The following is a 21,588-nucleotide window of genomic DNA, read 5'->3' on the forward strand; positions in this document are numbered from 1 at the left end:
AGATTTTAGGCCCAACTTGTATGAACCATACGATTCTACTTCTCACCAAACTTCGTCAACTTTGTCATCTTAGCCACCATCTACATAATAGCATCAATGGAATGCACATAGCATCCCTTCCCTTTAAACCTCATGTTCTGCATATTGTATACCTCTAGGCACCCAATTACAAATAATGGGAGCATCGGCTCTTTGCGTAATGCATACATTCTAACGAGTCCATATCATTGCATATAATATTATTTAACAATTTATTTTTTTCTAACAAAGCACCACAATGCTTCTACAATTTGTTGGTGCTTCTACAATTTGTTGGTTGTTCATTGGAAGCTATAGCATGGCTATTTTGGCTACCTACCCTTTGATATGAGAATTTTCATGAGGCGTTTGCCCAGCATATATCTGGATGAACATGCCCAAACTCATCCTCTAAAAACACAACATAGTGCAATTTGCCCAACATCTTCACAAAATTGTCCACCATTGGTAAAATCAACTTCACCTCATTGCTAGCTTGACTTAGATGTTCATGTCATATTCGACAATTTTGTTTCTTGACAACAAGAACGAATCCCTTTTTGTAGGCACTTGTTTCTGGCAGTCTCTCTTTTACAGTCAAGCATAGTGCATTTAAGGAATGGTATCACCTTTTAACCTTGATAAACTTGTTTTTCTTGTCACACCTTGTGCAACCATGGTAGGTATACGGTTTTGTATCTATTTTAAAATTTGAGTTTAACTTTACTCCCAAAAAATGACGAGAGACAGTTGGGATGACGAGCATTTCTTATCAACTTACCCCAATATGCTAAAAGTTAAGAATGACTTCAAAGGACAACAACAACTACAGAAACAAAACCTCGGTTACAATAAATCTATCCCATGTGTAGATAAATCAAACATTAAGTGTAACCCTCTCCTGTGTCTAATAAATGTTAGTTCTTTCTAACAGACGAAGGCACTATGATCCAAGACTATGAGACAGGCACGGCCTGCAATCGAAACATACTTGGTAATGATAACAATTAGCGGAAAAACAGCCATCTTATGCCAGATTACTCTCAGCTTTGATTCTCATGGCCAGATTACTCTCAGGTTATTCGTAGATGGGAAAAGCGCATGGCATAAAGAGAAAAGGGGTTAAGATATTCATATTTCTGTAGTGTCCATTCAATCCAGGGTTACCTGTTGATTCATAGAAGATAACCCTGGATTGCACATAGCAGCCATTTCAATAGACACGTCAGACCTGGACTGATGGGATGGAGCTCAGCACTTGTCTTAGTGATCAGAAATGCAAGTGTTAAATAAAGATAGCCACATCTTGGTCCCTATTGCTAGCAGGTCACACTCACCACATCTTTGATATGGCCAGATTAAGTAATTTCTAGAAACTTTACACCTCTATTATGATTGCAGGCATCTATTGTTGCAGCCCTAAGAATGAACATGAGATCTACAACTTTGGAAAAACGTGTCCTCTTTGCATGATACATTTTTTGTACAAAAGACATGCAATCGTTATCAATATGAAGAGATTGCACTTTTAACTACCTCAGAATTGTGTTGTAATGACATAGCTTCTGAAACATAAACTTTATCCATTTTGTCCCAGAAATTATCAAGAAATTCTTTGCTTGCATGAAAGCCATGCTCTTGCATGCAGCCTAACATCTTTGGGACTGTGTCAAGGCACCCTTGCTGCTCGTAAGACATAAGCACAGCATCAAAGTTCAACTGTAAAATGAAGAAGTCCATAGGATGTTGTAAGCCAATGCACATGAAGAAGCCATAACTCTCTCAGAGTGACTTGCATGGTAAAAGTAAGACCCGCAGTCATATCCTCCCACCTTTTGCCCTGACTATGATGACAGTAAGCTATGTTTGTACTTACCGCATTGTAGTTGACATAATGCAATTTAGATGAAAGGCTCTAGTGTTGGCACTTACTTCTTTTAGAATTGTTTCATCCAGGGCCTCAAAAATGTCCACCACTAGTTCCATATCCTTTCCAGCCGAAATAAAGAGGGATTCAAGAAATGTTGATTTCAGAGTCAAATCAGTATCCTGTGAGCATAGAGCCAAATATCATATTTAAAACCTTGACCATAAAAGTCTCTCAACGATGCAGACAGGATAATCATGACAATGAGAATTAGAATAAGATCAATGCTCATAAATCATTCATAAGGCCTGCCTGAGATGTGCAGCATGGAAAACAGGGCGGAAAACTGAGAGAGAGAGAGAGAGTAGACAAAAATAGGAGGATTTCTAGGGAAAAGAGAGGGGGGGGGGGAGGGGGGGGGGCATAATTTATTAGTTAGACTGTAGTTGCATTGGAATGTGTCCAGTAGTGGAGAAAGTTTTTCGAAATTTCACTTCTCCAAGACGAGTTTCATCACTAAGGCTACCTTTCAGGCAGGCCAAAAAGAAAACAAGAATACAAAAGCATACACCTATTTTACTGAAATTCCTGCCTCTATACACCTGTGGTCTGTCTCTAAAAAAAGATAAATGTAGGAAGGAATCTTTGAATGAAGCTGTTCCAATATTACAGCATCCCCAGGTGTTTGGTTGTACAAATAGTATACATCTCTGCTAAAATCTTAGTAAGAAAGCATGCAACCATATTTGACCATTCTTTTACTGCTTTACTTTTCTGGCCAACCTGATTCTTTGGCAACATCAGTGATTAACTATGCTTTTTAAATTTGTAAGGGGGGTTTTGAGTAAAGATGAAGAACAGTGAAGAATATTCAATGGTTGAGAAACTTATTAGTAAATTCCAAAGGACTTATTGGTATATTCTAAAGGACTTCCTAGGATAAAGACCAGTGATGATTATTCAGTGGTTGAAGTAAAAATAGTGAAAACTTGAATAGTCTAGAAAAATGTGTATCTAGAAAAATGTATCTCATCATCAACAAGTGACACAAAGAAAATAAGGTACTTACCTTCATGTCCTTCAGTAAACTTACAGCCTCTTCTACCCTCTTTGATTTGCACAGAACTTCTATCATGGCCTCTACGAGAGAGGGTGATGCAGCAATGTTGAATGCTTTCATCTCGTTGTAAACAACCAATGCTTTGTCCGAGTTTCCAGTCCTAAGTAGTCCCAAAATAATAGGTGTATAACTGTTCTGCAAGAGAATAGACTTGTTCAGTTTCGAACGCAAAAAACAAAAAAAAATCCAAAGCAGTGTTACTGCCAGCATCCACATTTTATTTCCTGTGTGCCACCACATTTTTAAAAAATCAAATCTTTGAAGATAATCAAAATTGCTTGGGTTTCAACTACCAGGTTTGGACGCAGCCTCTTATCAAGTAAATCCTGCAGGGTGCGTCTTGCTAGATCAAACAGTTCCTCCTTACAGAAAAAAGTAATCAAAATGTTAAATGTTCCACGATCTGGAGCCACATGCTCTTCATCCATCTTCTTCATAATTTTCAAAATGCCCTCCATTATACCCAACTCACAATAGGTTCTGAGCAAGTTGTTAAACAACACCACATCCAATGATTCCCTGGGCAGGCTGTCGAGTTCTGTCACCAGTGATTCTACAGCATCAATATTTCCCATGTTTGAATAAGCTGAGATCATTATGCAATAAGAATAGCATCCTGGAACGACCACAATTGTGAGAATCAATACAGAGAACTTGGATTTCACAATAAAAGCTCCAAAGAAAAATACTGTAGATGTTTGAATCATACTCTTAAGCAATCAACAAATATTCAAGTTCAAAAACCATAACAACTATTTCTTCTGTTAAACTCAAGTAGCTGCACATAAATCATGCTTTCCTCTCATGCCCCAGTTTCCCTTTAATTTTCAAAAAACTCAAGGTTTATTCTGCCATTTGATAGTCGCAGACTTCTTTGCACAAATGGATCAGCTTAACGACCGCACTTTAAATGCAGGAATACTGAGCTCTCATAACTTTTAGTCTGGTTGGGAAACTAAATCACTCACCACCCAAAATAAAAAAGACCCATTCGAGCGGCTACAGGTGACTATGGGATCTAGGATGATTCAGAGCAAGCCCTTAGTCCCGCATAAGATAGTACAAGCAGAGTTTGCCATGAGATAGTACAGGCATAGTTTGCCATGGCCCCACTACAAATTGATGCCATCTTCCAGACAATGACATTCATTCACAGAGTCTAGGACTTACCACAGTGGAGACTACTGAGGCTGGCTCTGGAGTCATTCAGCCGACTAGCTGAGAGCGGGGCGGACACATGGTATGCACGTATATCCATATGGTTTGCCAAACATGGGATTCAGATGGACAGGCTTCCTCCCTTTCAATACAGTATGGATGCACCCCTTGAGTTGATCCCACACGATGAGATTAATCGGGTTTGGCCCACTGTCGCGACTAATCCACTTCCATGACCAGGTCTGCATTGGGCTTTATCTGCTTTGAGATGTGCAGACCCTGCTATGGCAAGTCAAAGGGAGCAGGAGGGGACCAGACCACAGGATAGAGAGGCTGACCAGACACAATGGCATGTCACAGATTTCTATGCATTTGAGTCAGAGTGGGGTGGAGGAGGAGCTAGCTGATATGTGAGTAGTAAGGATTGCCGAGAGAGGACTGTAGAGGCTACACGTTACACGGAGGGCGACCAGAGCACACTCGATTGAGGTCCGACCTATCACAACTTTCCTCAAAGCAGGCCGCCCAAGACGAGGGGTCATTTTGAACATTGTTCAACGAGTTCAGAGATCGACGAGACCACGACTCCCTCCGCCACCATAGCGTGAGACGGTCAGACAGACACAGATCCAAGACATTTTTGCTGCTCATAGACGAGACACCACAATGCCGGGTTTCAAATTCTGAAATCTGATCCCAATTCCAACTCTCCTCCTACTTTTAGATAGTACATGATATTATATGACATGTTTTGTATTTGATTTTGTTTGAGCTATTGAGCTCTTTATTTCAGCATAGTACTCAGCAAGGGCCTTAGCACGCCCTTTGCTCCAGTCCTTTGTGGCTTGTATGAGTTTTTTTTTCCCTTTTGGTGTTTTCCGCACTTTGTCCCATAGGCCCACGAGGCCTTCTATGGACGTTTATATATCTTTCTTTCTTTCTTTCTTTCTCTGGTTCGACGATGAGTGCAGAGAGATGAGAGCCCATCTCACATGTAAGCAAGCATTGGGACATTTCACTTCACCAGAGGCACAACGGGTCTCACGCCGAGTGACACGGCTCCTTTCGCGCGGGGGATCCTACTGCGGGCTGGAGGCTCTTATCGAAGGGGAAACCCAGATAATGTCTCCATGTTTTCAGAGCATGGACAACAGCATACAACTCTAACTCATGAGTTGGCCAATTTCGTTGAGAGAGAGAAAGCTTTTTGCTTTCAAAGGCTACTGGCCTTCCCTCTTGGAGGAGAACTGCTCCTACCGCAATGCTACTTGCATCGGTTTCAAGGAAAAATGGTTTCTGGGAATCAACTATTTTTAACACCGGTCCTGCGACCACAGCTTGTTTTATGGTGTTAAAACTTTCCTGTTGATTTTGTCCCCATATAAAAGGTACTTTATCTGAGGTCAAATCACTCAATGGCGATACTATTTCGGAATATCCTTTGATATGCCTTCGATAAAATTGCACAATTCCCAAGAATGATTGCAAAGCGCTCAAACTCTGAGGGATTGGCCAAGTCAGTATCGCAGCCACTTTCTTTGGATCAATTTCAAGCCTTCTCTCCTCGCTTTTTCCCTTTGCTCTGGGTTCAAAGAAGACTTCGACCGTTACGCTCAAGTCGAGGTAACATGACCTCGGAAGGGTCAGTCGACATTTTCCTTTAAAAGATCAATATTTGTATTATATTTGTTTGGGCTTCATGTAAATGATCAAATAGGAATAAAGGTCAAGGTCCTTGGTGTGGGTGACATGGCACTAGACTAGGTGGATCTAAGGCTAAGGGACCTAAATGCATGAAATGTGCCTAGGGGAAATGTTTTAAAGATATCCCAAGAGAGGGGTAAATAATGCATTAAAGAAGGACCCTAAATTTATGACATGTGGCATACTAGATTCATCTAGGGAGTTTTGGGACTCGTTGGGATTAAGCAAGAAAAAAAAAGCTTTTATGAAATGAGATCCTCCTGGATTTTTAGTAGTGAAGCTTTCAACCAACGAGGTTGGCTGGGAGGATAAACCAAGTGCATGTGCCCATGATTCAACGATAAGCATGAAGAAATCTGATTGGAATGTAAAATCAACCAAGCCCGGGCTGCCATTGGTGTTACTTTTCTTTTCATTCCAATGGTGGTACTTGATTTAGGAGTCTCAACTGGTTTCGCCTGCTTGGCTTGACCACTAGGCTGTGAGACACTCCCTTTGCTAATCCACTTCTTCTTAAACCCAGTTTTCTTCGGGTACCCATACTGAGTCCCAACCTGCACAAACCCACTTGGTCTGTTCCCTTTTGCATCCTCATAGTTCAGGGCTATGGCAATTGCTTCATCTAGCGTGCTCGCATACTTAGCCCGAACTTCCATCTTGATTTGATCATTCAATCCAAAGATAAAATCTTTTACTTGGATTGACTGAGGTAGGGGTTCATCAACCTTCATTACACTTTCTCTAAACTTATCAGTGTATTTCTGCCACTATAAATTCCTCTGACAAAGGTTTCGAAACTGATCCCAAGCTCAGGATGCTTCGCCAAGAGGTAGGAAGCGTTTTCTAAATTCCTTTTTAACCCCCTCCCAAGTAGTGGATGCTACTCCATCTTTCTGCTGTTTTATCCACCACCTATCCGCTGCCTCATTAAACATATGGGTGGCCTCGCGGATTTTCTTCATATCATTCTTGATTTTACAAATGGCGAATGCCTCGTTCCATTTGTGTAACCAGGTGTCAATGATATCGGAACTACGGTTAGATATCCGACCAAAATACTTTTCTGGCCTATAATTGGCAATATTAGGCACCTTAGCCCTCCTAGGCTCGACCGTACGAACACTGGACTCCGGTTCCATCAGAGATTTACCTTTCTCCTCACGAGATGGTCTAGCAGACATACTATGCACCATTTTCCTGAGCTCAGACTGCCCTACATTTGTTTGTAACTGCTGCGCTAAAATCTGTTGCAAGGCATCCTCTAACATTGCAATTCTACCAGACAGTGTATGACCTGTTGGGCGCGACACCTGCGGGGTCGGCCGAACTCCCGACTCTACAGGATCCATCCTAGAAGCTTCTTCTTCTACTTCCATTTAGGTCAATGGATGTTTTTTTTTTTTTTAAATAAATAAACACCACTTGAAACTGTGATTACAAATCACAAGTCCAACTTCCAAATTTATAGCTAACCAGGCATATATCACACTATAACCAAACCTGCTTTTCCCTATACTAGGGAAACTCCTGCAATCTAAGTTGACTCAAACACGAAGGCAAATAAACAAGCAAATACTCCCACAAAGCTTAGAAGGCATAGAGAGCTCCCTGGTTATAATTCTTGCTGCATGTTCCCCTCGCATCATGGTAAGCGATTCTTGGGCCCCCTTTTGTACCACAACGTGTGCTTTCCGAAATCAGCAGACAGGCTTACCAGCATTTGGTCTTCTATCCATCTCTTAATGGTTTCGTTAAACCATTAAACCAACACTTGGTTCGATCACGTCAAGATCGGTGCGTAGGCTACCATATCATGATCCCGTGGATCCGGTAGTTCTCCCCAAACATCTCTGCGAACATCGTATGCCACAACTCTGCGCAACTTAATTTATGACGATCGTTATGCTTTATCTCGCTTCAAAATCGTTATCCAGAGACTGACGAACTACCAAACGACGCAACGTTCTTAGCTCTACTATCTTCGTCTTCCTTCCCTTCATGACATCAAAGGCCCTGAAGACACCAAGTTGCAAATCTCCGATAACCTCTGTCAACAGACAACCTTGCGAGAAACACAACAGACCATCGCCTCTACGCACTGCTCTCCAACGACTTCTGATACGACGCACCACAGCACACCTCGATGCATCCCAATGATCCCGTGACAGATGTTACTTTCGAAATCCGTGACAGCGTGTGCGTCAATTTCTGGTGAGTCATCGACGTAACCAGCTAAGAGTAGACAGATTTTCGCTTGGCTTCCCAAGCGCATATCTGTTGCGCCTCTGTTCTTCTCTCTTTAATCACGGGCATAGGCACATTGATTGTCCTCCCAGCCAACCTCGGTGGTTGCAACCTCTCACCAAAATCCATCATGTTACGTGACGCTCCTACCTGCTAAATTCCACCAAGCCCCAAAATTCCCTAGATGGATCTAGTATGCCACATGTCTTCTTTCTAGGGTCCCTTCTTAATGCATCATTTACCCCTCTCTTGGGATGTCATTGAAACCATTTGCCCCTAGGCACATTTCATGCATTTAGGTCCCTTAGCCTTAGATCCACCTAGTCTAGTGCCATGTCACCCTCACCAAGGACCTTGACCTTTATTCCTTTTTGATCATTTACATGAAGCCCAAACAAACATTGACCTTTAAAGGAAAGTGTCGACTAACCCTTCCGAGGTCATGTTACCTCGACTTGAGCGTAACATACCACCATAGTACCGATACACAAGACAGGTGATCCCATGGACACTGGGAACTACCGTACTCTTATAATTGGCCACACTCTGGCTAAGATATATGGGTCGGTACTAGAGAGGGAGATCAGCATCCACAGAGGGTCACGGGCAACGGCTCTTAGGCAAGCAAGTTTTTGGAGACAACACACCACCTTCGACCACATCTTCACCTTGAGGGCTATCATTGAGGAGGCGAAGTCGAGGCACCAGAAAATCTACACTTCCTTTGTAGACTTTCGTACGGCATTTGATACTGTCCGCACAGGTGTTTGAGCCCAAATATGCCAACAAGTATAAGATGGCAACGGGCAATGCATAGGGGAATGCAAATGAGGCTGAGAAGAAGCCTAACGTGACTGATTGGTGTTGGGTGTTGGAAGCAATGGAAGCTCAAAAATGGAAGCACAATGGAGAAAAATGAGATGCTGTAATCGATTGATGCAAAACTGAAGTATGGAGGCTCAAGGGAGAGCCAACATAACAAAACCCTAGGGCTAACTGCCCTAACTGGACTAAGTGTCCTAACTGACCTAGATGGTACATAAACTAACTATACCAATAGTCCTAACTGACTATAACTAGGTCGACAAGGCTCATACCAAGGTATAAAAGGCATCTATGGATAGCCCATGAGATAGCCTACAAACCCCCCTCCATGGTATGGGCTGAAGTATCCTGGACATGGCTCAAGATACCTAAATATCTAGTGTCATGGTTGCACATGTTCGTCCCGTAGGATATAGCAACCTATGACTGTACAAAGTACAACAGATCAAGTTACAAAAGGTACTAAGTTTAAAGCTTGCCGAAAAGCCTCAAACTTAGGTCGAGGTAGAGCCTTCGTAACATAGTTACCAGCCGAAACGGAAACGGAAGAAACGGAAATGGAAGAAACGGAAGAAACGGAGTTTCCAGGCCCCGCCGAAACGGAAACGGCGGAAGAAACGGCAATATGATACAATTTATGTATAAAATTTTATATTTTATACATAATATAATTATCAATAGAGTGCAATTTGCAAATCATACATAATACAATTATCTATACTTGAAGCTTCAGCCTTCAAGCATCAATGCATCATTCATACTTCTTGGAGCCACTGCCTCCTTTATAACTATCTAGGAGGGAGACATGGACCCAATAAGCATCTCTCGGCATTGAGGAGGATGGAGAGGTGAGAAGGAGGATGGAGAGGTCACAACTGAGAAAGTATGGAGAGGTAGAAGGAGGATGGAGAGCTCAGAGGTAAAAGAGGATGGAGAGGTGGAAGGAGCCTGGAGGATCAGAGGTAGAAGTGAAGGAGGATGGAGAGGTTACAGGTAAGATTAAAGAGAGGATGGAGGGATGGAGAGCAGGCTGCCAAGCTGCAGCTTTTGCAGGATGGAGAAGATGGAGCAAAGGATGAAGAGGATGGAGAGAGAAGGATGGAGGTCCGAGGAAAACGGGATGGAGAGTCTAAGAGCAAAGGATGGAGGGATGGAGAGAGCTTAGAGAAGGTGGAGAGAGCAGCAAGGATGCACAGGAGGAGTGCAATCGGTAGGAGGCGGCGAAAAATGGAGCCAAGCGGCAAAATCACAACTTTTGGGATTTAGGGCAAAAACAGGTTTTACGAAACGGCGTTTCTTCAAGAAACGCCGTTTTCGTTTCGCCGTTTTCGTTTCCAGCCACGAAACGGCCGTTTCGTGCAACTATGCTTCGTAAAAAGATCTGCCAAGTTGTCTTCAGTGGGAACATAAGACAACTCAATATCACCTGCTAATAATCGCTCTAATAATCGCTCTCTGACATAGTGATAGTGAACCTCAATGTGATTTGTCGACCATGGAAAACTGGATTCTGTGCGACAGCCAAAGCACTCTGACTATCAGTGAAGATGACGGTAGGAGCAATCTGACATGCACAAAGATCTGCAAGTAGCTTCCGAAGCCAACCACACTCCACTGTAGCTGTAAAAGCCGCTTTGTACTCAACTTCACATCTAGAAGTAGCAACTGTACTCTGCTTCTTGCTGAACCAAGAAACACATGAAGTACCAAGCATAAAACAATTGTCACTATGTGACACACGAGTGTCAGAACAACCAGCCCAATCACTATCAGTGGACCCATGCATGACAAGTGAAGTATCAGTCCCATACAGAAGGCCTAAATGCTGAGTGCCTTTAAGATATTTGAAAACATGCTTCACAGCATGCCAATGGTGCATAGATGGGCTGTGCATATATCTGCTCAACTGTGAGACAGCATACTGTAGATCAGGTCTCGTATGGCATAGGTAAATCAAACAACCAACTGCCTGCTGATAAAGAGTGACATTACATGTACCGCTGCCATCCTCAGAAGAGAAGTGAAAACCAGTCTCTAATGGTGTGGATACTGGCTTGCAATCCTCAAACTGAAAACGCTGCAAAAGCTGTCCAATGTACTTGGATTGTGACATTAAAATGCCCCCCTCACTGCTAGCAAATTGAATGCCCAGATAGTAGTGCAGAAGACCAAGATCAGACGGAGCAAATGTCTGCTGCAAATCAACTTTAAAATCTGCAATTTGCTGAGCATGTGTCCCAGTTACAAGCATGTCATCCACATAAAGGACTAAAATCAGCAAATCTGTCCCACGCTTGCGGATGTAAAGGGTAGCCTCTGTAGGGCTGTTCAGAAAGCCAAGTGTGAGCAAATGAGAATGAATTCTCAAACACGAAGCCCGAGGTGCCTGCTTCAATCCATAGAGGGCCTTTTTCAAGCGGCATACCTTGCTTTCAGAACCTTCAACCTCAAAACCAGGAGGTTGGGAAACATAGACCTCTTCCTGCAAATGCCCATGAAGGCAAGCTATCTTAATATCAAGCTGATGTATCTGTAGGCCATCTCTTGGTGGTTCTAGTGATGCCCTATAGGCCATGGTATGTGCCTTGTAGGCATAAATATAGACACTTGTAGTGTTAGTGCCTTTTAGGCCACATAGAACACTTAGTCCTATGTGACACCTAGGACACTTAGTCCTAGGTCTAGGTACAAGTACTTTGTACTCTTTCTTTTCTATTATCCTAGTTTGATGTGACGGCTAATCCATCGACTCTTTTGCAACCTGCACTATCTCTTTTCAAACGATCCTACAGTGGTATCAGAGCTAGGCTTGACTCGTCTTCCTGCCCCTGGACTCCCTGCTGTACCTGTCCGTACTGGGGTTTGTACATACGTCGTACAGATCCGTACCTACCATCGTACTTACATAGTACAACTTCTGTATCTGCGCCACCATACGTTGGACTCCATACACAGTACTTGTTATGTACCTGCGCTACCGTACAGGTCAGTACTTGCATCGCCGTACTGTCCGTACTGATCGTCATACCTACTCCGTACAGTTCCGTACTTCAACCACCGTACAGATTCGAATCTGCAGTTCATACAGCTGTATAACGTACTTGAGCAGCCGTACAGATTTGAATCTACATCGTTGTACAGCCGTACAACGTACAACATAGTACATGCATCCGTACAGTGTATCTATATCCACTTAGTTAGGTACATGCATCTGTACACTGCACGTACTTGTTCCGTACACTACAGTCCGTACCTGCTCAGCACGTTGTACCTGCAATCCATATAGCTTGTACTTTACACGACATTATCAAAATTTGGGGCTTTTGAGGATTTTTGTTATCCTTATCTTCCTTCTACTGTTTGAAATCATTTCAAGACATTTCAACAAATTGGAAAGCCTACATTTTTTGGGTCCATACCTTAGGACAGGTGCACTTTTGCAGTCATTTTGTGGACAGCAAGTCCTAATTCTGCAGTTGCAAGCCTTGAGGCTATATTTTTTTGGGATTTTGTCTGCAATTTCTCTTTTGATTGCAATACATTGGGACAGATTGGAGAACATTGAGTCACATCTGCAGGACATTGAGTCAGATTTTCAGACATTGAGTCTTTCCTGCAAGACATTGAGTCAGATTCGCATACATTGGGTCACATTTGCAAAATTTCAACAAAATTTGGGGCTTTTCTGCATTTGCCCTCTTTTTGGCCTTTTGCCCTCATTAAATTTGGGGCTTTTGCCAGATTTGCTGTTTTTGCAGTGAACATTGCCTGCCACAGTCACATTTGGGTCAGATCTGCATTTGCCCTTTGATTTGGGTTGGAAATTTGCAGATATTTGCTGTCATTTTTTGCACAGCCAGCTTTTGCAGTGATAGCCTTGAGGGTTTTGGGTTTTCAGGTCTCTTTCAGGGTATCACATTTGCTATGGCTGGGAACAATCAAGATATATTTGGCGTTCTTTGTGAAGATGATAAGTTGGATGGCACCAACTATCCAATGTGGTCTTATCTTATGAAACATATTCTTGTTGCAAAGCATTTGTGGAATATTGTTTCTAGGGTTGATTTGAGGCCAACCAATGCTACAGTGGTTGCCTCTACTGCTGGTCCCTCTGCAGGGGTACTACTCTTGATGCCTCATCTTCTAGCACTCCTGCTACTACTCTTCCAACTCAGGAATAGACAAGATGGGATGCAAGAGATGCAAATGCACATTCATGTATTGCTTTATCATGCAAGAGAATCATTATTCCACACATCCGGTCTTGCAGGACAGCAAAGGATGCTTGGGATAAATTGGCTTCTCTCTATCAGATTCGCAATGAGGCACGAGTTGCATATTTGAGAAGGCAATTACAGGAAGTCAGCAGGAATGAAGGTGACTCTATGGATGCATACCTGACAAAGGTCAAGGACCTCATGGAACAACTTGCCAACATTGATGAGGTGGTGCCAAATTCACAGCTTGTCAGTAGCACATTGAATGGACTGCCAGATACATATTAAGGGTTTGCTACAACCCTTCGATTAGTGGCCATGGGTAATCCAAACCACTATTCTTTTGATCAACTAGTTACTTTGCTTTTGCAAGAAGAGCAAAGTAGAGCTAATAGACAAGCCATTATTCCTGATCATGCATTTGTTTCACAGCAGACAGGAAGAGGCAAGGCTTCCAAGCCTATAGGTAAACCAAAATCTGCGCATAGCAGCTGCAATTTCTCCCATGCATCTAAAAATACAGCAGATAAGTCAAAGAAGAAAAGATGCAACTATTGTCACAAGCCTGGACATGACATTTCAGAATGCAGGAAGCGCATTGCTTCGGAGAAAAAGAAAGCAAGATTGACAGTTAATGCCTCTCATGCTATTGAATCCCATGAGCCAGAAGATGCTTCACATGCACATGCTCTTCAGGATGATTGGGCATGGGCTGTCCATTGCTCATTTGATCCCTCCAAAGCTGATGCATTCTTTACTGCTAATGACGCTCAGTCTTGGTACTTTGATAGTGGTGCTTCCAAGCATGTCACATCTTGCAAACAGTTGTTTCATTCTTTAGCTGATGCACCTCGAGGGGGGACTGTCACATGTGCTAATAATGCTTCATATGCTGTAAAAGGAATTGGAGATGTGCAGCTCACATCCATTTCAAGCCATCCTGTCACTCTGACAAATGTTCTTTTTGTGCCTGGAATTGAAGTCAACTTGATTTCAATTTCAGCAATTGCCACTTCAGGTTTCAGAGTGATTTTTGATGGCTACAGATGCCTAGTTTATGATCTTCGTGATGACAATGCCATAGTTCTCACTGGCACTTTGCAAAAGGGGCTTTATCACCTTGATCATCACTCAGCTGCACTTTCTATTGAGGCATTTGCAATTTCAGATTCACAGCTTGCTGAAACTCATCTTTGGCATGAGAGAATGGGTCATCTCAATTATAGAGCTCTTGCAAAGCTATATTCATAGCAGATGGCAAATGATGTACCTCAAACTCACACAGTTTCCAAACATGTGTATGAGGGTTGTCTTTTGGCATAGATTTCCTTTTCAAAAGAATTGTCCAAAACTCTCACAAAGGAAATTACAGCTAGTGCACACTGATGTCTATGGCCCAATGAGGACAAATGCCATTGGAGGGTACAAATATTTCATGACTCTCATTGATGATTTCAGATATTGCTGGGTATATCCTTTAAAAACCAAATCTGAAGTTTTCTTATGCTTTCAGAGGTGGCTGAATATGGTTGAGAATGAATCAAGATGCAAGCTTGTCACCCTCAACACAGATAGGGGGGGAGAGTATATGTCTAAGGAGTTTGATGCATTTCTGTCTTCATGGGGCATTATTCACTCATGCACTACTCCTTACACTCCTTAGCAAAATCCTGTTTCTGAAAGGAAAAACAGGTCCACAATGGAGATGGCCAGATGCATGCTTAAGGTCAAGCCTTTGCCCAATAAATTTTGGCTTGATGCAGTGATGTGTGCCAACTATGTGCTGAATAGATCACCTACACGGGCATTGAAGACTGTTACACCTTATGAAGCATGGAAAGGCACGAAGCCTTCACTTTCACACATGAGAGTTTTTGGGTCTCTTGCATATGTTCATGAACCATCTCAGCTGAGACATAAGCTTGATGACAAGGCAATCAAATGCCTATTTCTTGGTCACAGCCAGGAGAGCAGAGGGTATCGGTTATATCAACCAAATACTGGGAAGATTATTGTCAGTAGAGATGTAATCTTTGCTGAACATTCAGCTTCTCCTCTTGTGGACTGCAAAGCTAAGCCAGATGTTGACATGTTTGATGCCTTTGAATCTTGGTTACCTCTGCCATCCTCAGAAGAGGACTTTGATCAGCAACATGAGCTCCTGCAGGCCCTCCACCAAGCAATAATCAGCCACAACCCCATGCTGATTTGCAGGTTTCTCTTCCAGCACAAAATGATCCCACTATTCATGATGCAGTCATTGAAGAAACAGCTGTCAATAGACAGCAAAGGCAAGTTCCCAGATGGCTTCTTGATACATTGAGGGACAGCAAAGAAGATCAGCCTTTTGCTGCCCGGACAAGGTCAGGGAATAGACAGCATGGTCACTTTCTCGAGTTTGCACTCCTTGCTACAGCTTGCAACCAAGAGCCTCTGTGCCATAAAGATGCTTTTGACAGCAAAGAGTGGATGGATGCAATGAGAGCTGAGTTACATTCCATTGCGAAAAATGACACCTGGGAATTAGTAGATCTCCCTCCCGGCAAGCATGCCATTGGAACCCGGTGGGTCTACAAATTAAAAAGGAAATCTGGTGGCAGCATAGATCGATACAAAGCCCATCTTGTTATGCCCAACAACAAGGCATTGACTTTGAGGAGACATTTGCTTCCACATCCAGGATTACTACCATTAGATGTGTCATTGCCATTGCAGCCCATCATCATTGGCAAGTGTACCAACTTGACATCAAGACTGCTTTTCTTCATGGGGATCTGCAGGAAGAAGTATATGTCACACAACCTCTTGGCTTTGAGGTTGTTAATTCTGAAAATAAGGTATGCCGGCTTAGAAAAGCCCTTTATGCTTTGAAGCAGGCACCCAGGGCATGGTATGCCAAAATTCATGCACACTTACTATCCCTTGGTTTTCAGAATAGTCCCACAGAACCCACCCTTTGTGTCCGTGGGAGTGGATCTGATTTTTTAGTGCTGATTTTATACGTGGATGATATGCTCATCACTGACCCAGATACTCAGCAAATTGCAGCTTTCAAGGCTGATTTGCAGCAGATTTTTGACATGTCAGACATGGGACAGCTCCATTATTATTTAAGCATTCAGTTTGCTCATGTTGAGGGGGGTATCATGATGTCTCAATCCAAGTATATTGGACAGCTCCTTGATCGTTTTCAGTTTGAGGATTGCAAGCCCATCTCTACTCCAGTAGACCCTAGCTTCAAATTCTCAGCTCATGATGGGAGCCCACCATGTGATATCACTCTTTATCAGCAGGCTGTTGGATGCCTTATGAGAGGGAAGAAATGAGGGAGAAGTACAACGGGGAGAGTGAGAGAGAGAGAAGACTCAAAAGATATGGGTGTGAAGTGATGAGCCACACCACAAACTCATAAGTTTTATTAGGATTAGGTTTTTCACCCTATGACTGTCTTAAGACAGTCATAGGTGTCATATCTTTAATAAAGGGGTGGCAATGTGCCTTTACCCCAACAACCTCCCACCTAAAGGCCAATGTGCCTAAAGGGGAGAAAAGAATAAAAATTACAACAATATACAGTTACTGTATACAAGACCATAAAATAAGAATGGTCTCATCCTAATCCCATGATGTGGCGGCAATGTGCAAACCGCTCTGTAGGCAAGCTCTTAGTGAGCAAATCTGCAGGATTATCATCAGTATGCACCTTCACAAGCTCAAGTCGCTTGTCTTCCAGTACCTCCCTTATGAAATGGTATTTCACATCTATGTGCTTGGTCTTTTGATGAAAGACCGGATTCTTTGCCAACATGATAGCACTCTGACTATCACAATGCAAAATTGGCATATCTCCTGTAATGCCCAAATCTCCCACCAGCCGAGTAAGCCATATTGCTTCCTTGCGGCTGCAACATATTCAGCTTCAGTAGTTGACAGTGCAACGCATTTCTGCAACCTAGACACCCATGATATAGCACCTCCTGCAAATGTGAAAATATAACCGGTAGTAGACTTCCGGTTATCTGCATTCCCTGCATAGTCTGAATCTGTAAAACCATGCACCAATGCTCCTGCCTACCATAGCATATGCACAAGTCTTTGGTACCCTTGAGATACCTCAAGACACCTTTCACTGCTTCCCAGTGCCGCTTGCCTGGATTTGCCATATACCTGCTGATGACTCCCACCGCAAAAGCAATATCCGGACGAGTGGCAACCATGGCATACATCAAAGAACCAACTGCAGATGCATACGGAACCTTGGCCATTTCAGCCTTATCATCATCTGATCTGGGGCTGTCTTTACTGCTGAGTTTTAAATGTAGAGGCAACGGGGTACTAATAGACTTCCCCCCCTCCATTTTAAACCTCTGCAGTACTTTGTCAATACACTCCTTCTGTGACAGAAACAAAAGTCCCTTGGACCTGTCACGAGTAATCCGCATGCCAAGAATATGATTTGCATTACCCAAGTCTTTCATGTCAAAAGACTTATGTAGTTGTTTCTTCAAAGTACTAATCTCCTGCTGAGATTTACTGGCAATCAGCATGTCATCCACATATAGAATGAGTAGCATCAAACTACCATCCTTTGCCCGTTTGGTGTACAAGCAATGATCGGTCTCACACCTATGATACCCTTGGGACTGCATGAAGGCATCAAACTTCTTGTACCATTCTCTTGGCGCCTGCTTGAGTCCATACAAGCTCCTCTTGAGCTTACACACAAGCTGCTCTTTCCCTTTAACAGCATATCCCTCTGGCTGACTCATATAGATCTCATCATGGAGATCTCCGTGAAGAAAAGCAATCTTCACATCCATCTGACATAAATCCATGTCCTCATGAGCAACAAGAGCTAACACTGCTCTCAAAGTAGTCATCTTGACTACAGGGGAAAAGATCTCATCAAAGTCAATGCCTTTCTCCTGCTTAAATCCCTTGGCAACCAATCTGGCCTTATACCTCGGTAAAGCATTTGAATCCACTTTGACTTTGTAAACCCACTTGCATGGCAAAACCTTTCTGCCTGCAGGTAGCTGCACCAAGTCCCATGTATCATTTTGAAGTAGGGAGTCCATTTCTGACTGCATGGCTTTCTCCCACTTCCTTTTCTCTGTTCTTCCCATAGCTTCCTTGAAGCTGGAAGGCTCACCACAATCTGTCAGCATAATAAAATCAGCCACATTATTGGCTCCTGGGACAAACCTGTCAGGAGGCCGTTGTACACGGGTGCTCCTCCTAACAAAATGTTCCGGATTAGGCTGCTGTCAAGCCTGTTCGTCATGCATGATGGGTGGCTGTACCACCATATCTGGCTGTTCTACAGCCCCATTTGCTGGCATATTCAGTGGTGCATCATTGGCAAAATTATCTGGCTGATTTTCAGCCTGTATACCCTCTTGAACAGGGTTATCTGCAGCAGCCTGCTGCTGCATATTAATGGGCATTCTTTGCTGTCCGACATCATCATAAACAACCCTCCTGTATTCCACAGGTTGCACGGGTTCTTTGTGTACACTATCCTCTTTAAAGATGACATCATTGCTGCGTATAATCTTCCGTTTAACGGGATCCCATAACCTGTACCCCATTTCACCTTCGTCACCATAACCCATAAAGATGCATCTAGAAGACTTTGGCTCCAGTTTGGTGCGCAGTTCTTTGCGTATATGAGCAAAGCACTCGCAGCCAAACACACGCAAGTGCTTATATGAGGGTGGCTTGCCAGACCACACCTCTTCTGGCACTTTCAACTCCAAAGCCTTGTTAGGCGACCTGTTGATTATGTGAACAGCTGTTTGCACGGCTTCTGCCCAAAGCCATGGGGCAATGCAGCATAAGACAACATACATCGAACCTTCTCCTGAATAGTTCGATTCATCCGCTCACTTACACCATTTTGAGATGCATTATGAGGGGCTGTGAGTTTCTGTTTGATGCCCTTAGCTTCGCAAAACTGCACAAAAGCATGTGACACATACTCACCCCCATTATCGGATCTGAGGCATTTCAGCCTGCGACTTATCCAATTCTCAACTTGAGCGACAAACTTCTTGAAAGCATCTAAGGCATCGCTTTTATGCTTCAAGAAATAGACCCACACTTTGCGTGTGGCATCATCAATAAAAGTAATGAAATACTTTGCACCCCCTAGTGATAACTGTGGCATCTCACACAAATCAGTGTGTGCACTAGATCAAGCGGTGCTCTATTTTGGAGAGTTCTCCTCTTATGAGGAGTCATAGAATGCTTGCCAAATATGCAATGATCACAAGTAGGCAAATCTGAAAATGAAAGAGACGGCAGATAACCCAAACGTGACAGTTCTTGCATTCCTTTAAAGGACATGTGTCCCAACCGGCTATGCCACAATGAAACCTTTGGCAGCTCAGTTATGGCAACAACATGATTACCTACACTGGAAACATAAAGAGGGTACAAGGTATCACTCTTAAAACCCTCAGCCACTACAACTTGGCCATCAATAATCACCCATTTGGAATCCCCAAATGTGGTGTGGTAACCACTGTCATCCAACAAGCCAGTGCTAATTAGATTTTTCTTGATTTGCGGCACATGGCGAACACCATCAAGCATAAATATGCGTCCATCAGGGAATACTATCTGTATACTGCCAATCCCTGCAATCTGACATGCATAGTTGTTCCCAAGATGAACAACTCCATGAGTACCTGTGTAGGAAGTAAACCACTCCCTATGAGTATGAGGAGTAACATGAAAAGAAGCCCCTGAATCCAAGAGCCAGGTGTGCATGTCATGGCCATCAATAACCAAAGTATGTGCAATTACAGCAGAAGAGCATAAAACATCATGTCTGTCACTGTCACTGTCCTCTGCTGCAACATTCACTGCATCCAAGTCATCTGCCTTGGCCTTGCCTTTGCCTTTGCTTCCACTGCCTGCATCTTTTGCCTCAGCCTTCTTGGCTTTCTGATCCCGTATAAACTTGAAGCACTTAGACTTCACATGTCCCTTCTTGCCACAATAAAAGCATTCAATATCCTTTTTGCCACGGGACTGACCGCGGGATTTGGACTTACTAGCAGATCTCCCCTTCTGCTGAGTCCTGCCTCTTTCCTGTACCTGCAAAGCATTGGAAGACTTGCTGCCCATATTGTTCTTCCTGCTCATCTCCTCCATAAGGAGAGAGCTCTCCACATCAGCATACATAAGAAAGACATTTGAATTTGACAGGGTGGTCTTGAATGTGTCCCAACTCTCAGGGAGGGTACACAACAAGAAAGTAGCCTTGAACTCCTCATCAAGGTTCAACCCCTGTGCAATCAGCTGTGTAAAGATGGCATTGAACTCACTCAAGTGTGAGGTCATAGTTGTACCTTCCTTCATGAAAAGATCAACCAGCTTCTTCAACCAATAAACCTTACTGGCTGAACTCTTTTGGGCATACAACTCTGCTAGCCTCTGCCATAGGCCATAAGAGGTCTTTTCAGCTTGAACATTGAACACAAGAGTATCAGAAATAGTAAGCATGATAGCTGCCCTTGCGGACAAATCAAGCTCCTCCCATTCATCATCTGCCATGTCAGATGGCTTGACACCCTTCACCCTTATGGGCTTAGAAATCTTCTTTAGCAGAAGTACATTCAAACACTGTTCTGCCCATAATGCATAATTGTGTGCTCCTTCCAATTTTTTTATGTTCAGAATTGAAGATTCACTTCCCCCTGATGCCATATCAGATAAGGAAAGTTCTTGACTCCCTGTAAGTCAAAAAATGACTGAATAAAGTTCTGATTTCTCAGAAAAAAAAACCTGCTCTATCAAGAGCCAGGAGCACTCACAATAGTGCTGTTTTTACTGTCAAAAGAATCTGCAGCAAAACAGAAAAATTTCCCTCCAGTTACTGTACCTTCTGACACACTGTACCGTGCTCAAATAGGCATAAAACAGTAATTTCAGAATGCTGCAGCTGTTCCACAGGTGCTTTAACAGTGAATCATCATCTGATGAAGCATAAAACACTGATGTCCTGATCACTTCTCCCACCTCAGATGAGGTATTGCACTGATTTTATATGCATAAACCACTTGTCATACACTGTTTTGTTCACTGAAAAAAAGAGGCTCCAGACACTTCAGCCTGTCACAAACCTGCAACAGAAAATGGGACAAATCCCAAGCAATCACCCTTCTGCCAAGGGGATAAAAGGCATCTGAAGGTCTCAAACAGTAACTCAAGTGCTCTCAAGTAAAATCTGAGCAAAAGCCCCTTGATTTGACACCTGTGCCAAGTGAAAAAAAAAAAACACCTCAACACTGAGGTAGCATACAAAATAGAGTGCTCTCCTGGCACTTTCACCTGACAATGCAATGCATAAACAGCCCTGTGTACACAATAACAACACAGATCCCAACGTACAAACACTGAAGAGAAAATCTTTTGAGCACTGTCAA

At 43.1% G+C, this 21,588-nt stretch overlaps 1 protein-coding gene across 2 annotated transcripts in view; it reads right to left on the minus strand.

The window, feature by feature from the left end:
- Nucleotides 1-1,117: 1,117 nt before the first annotated feature.
- LOC147883923 (uncharacterized) overlaps nt 1,118-21,588 on the minus strand; it is a 70,894-nt gene continuing 50,423 nt past the window's right edge. For both annotated transcript variants that reach the window (XM_087398949.1, XM_087398948.1), the window contains exons 7-10: nt 3,299-3,621; nt 2,955-3,140; nt 1,951-2,067; nt 1,118-1,737 (exon numbers count right to left, since the gene is read on the minus strand). In XM_087398949.1, the coding sequence (XP_087255075.1) occupies nt 1,525-1,737; nt 1,951-2,067; nt 2,955-3,140; nt 3,299-3,621 (839 nt within the window). In that variant the 3' untranslated portion in view covers nt 1,118-1,524. The remainder of the gene's footprint in view (nt 1,738-1,950; nt 2,068-2,954; nt 3,141-3,298; nt 3,622-21,588) is intronic.

This window comes from Dipteris shenzhenensis, chromosome 27 (assembly GCF_047967505.1).
Source record: "Dipteris shenzhenensis isolate YYH24624 ecotype China chromosome 27, Dip_SZ_1.0, whole genome shotgun sequence".
NCBI classification, from domain to species: domain Eukaryota; kingdom Viridiplantae; phylum Streptophyta; class Polypodiopsida; order Gleicheniales; family Dipteridaceae; genus Dipteris; species Dipteris shenzhenensis.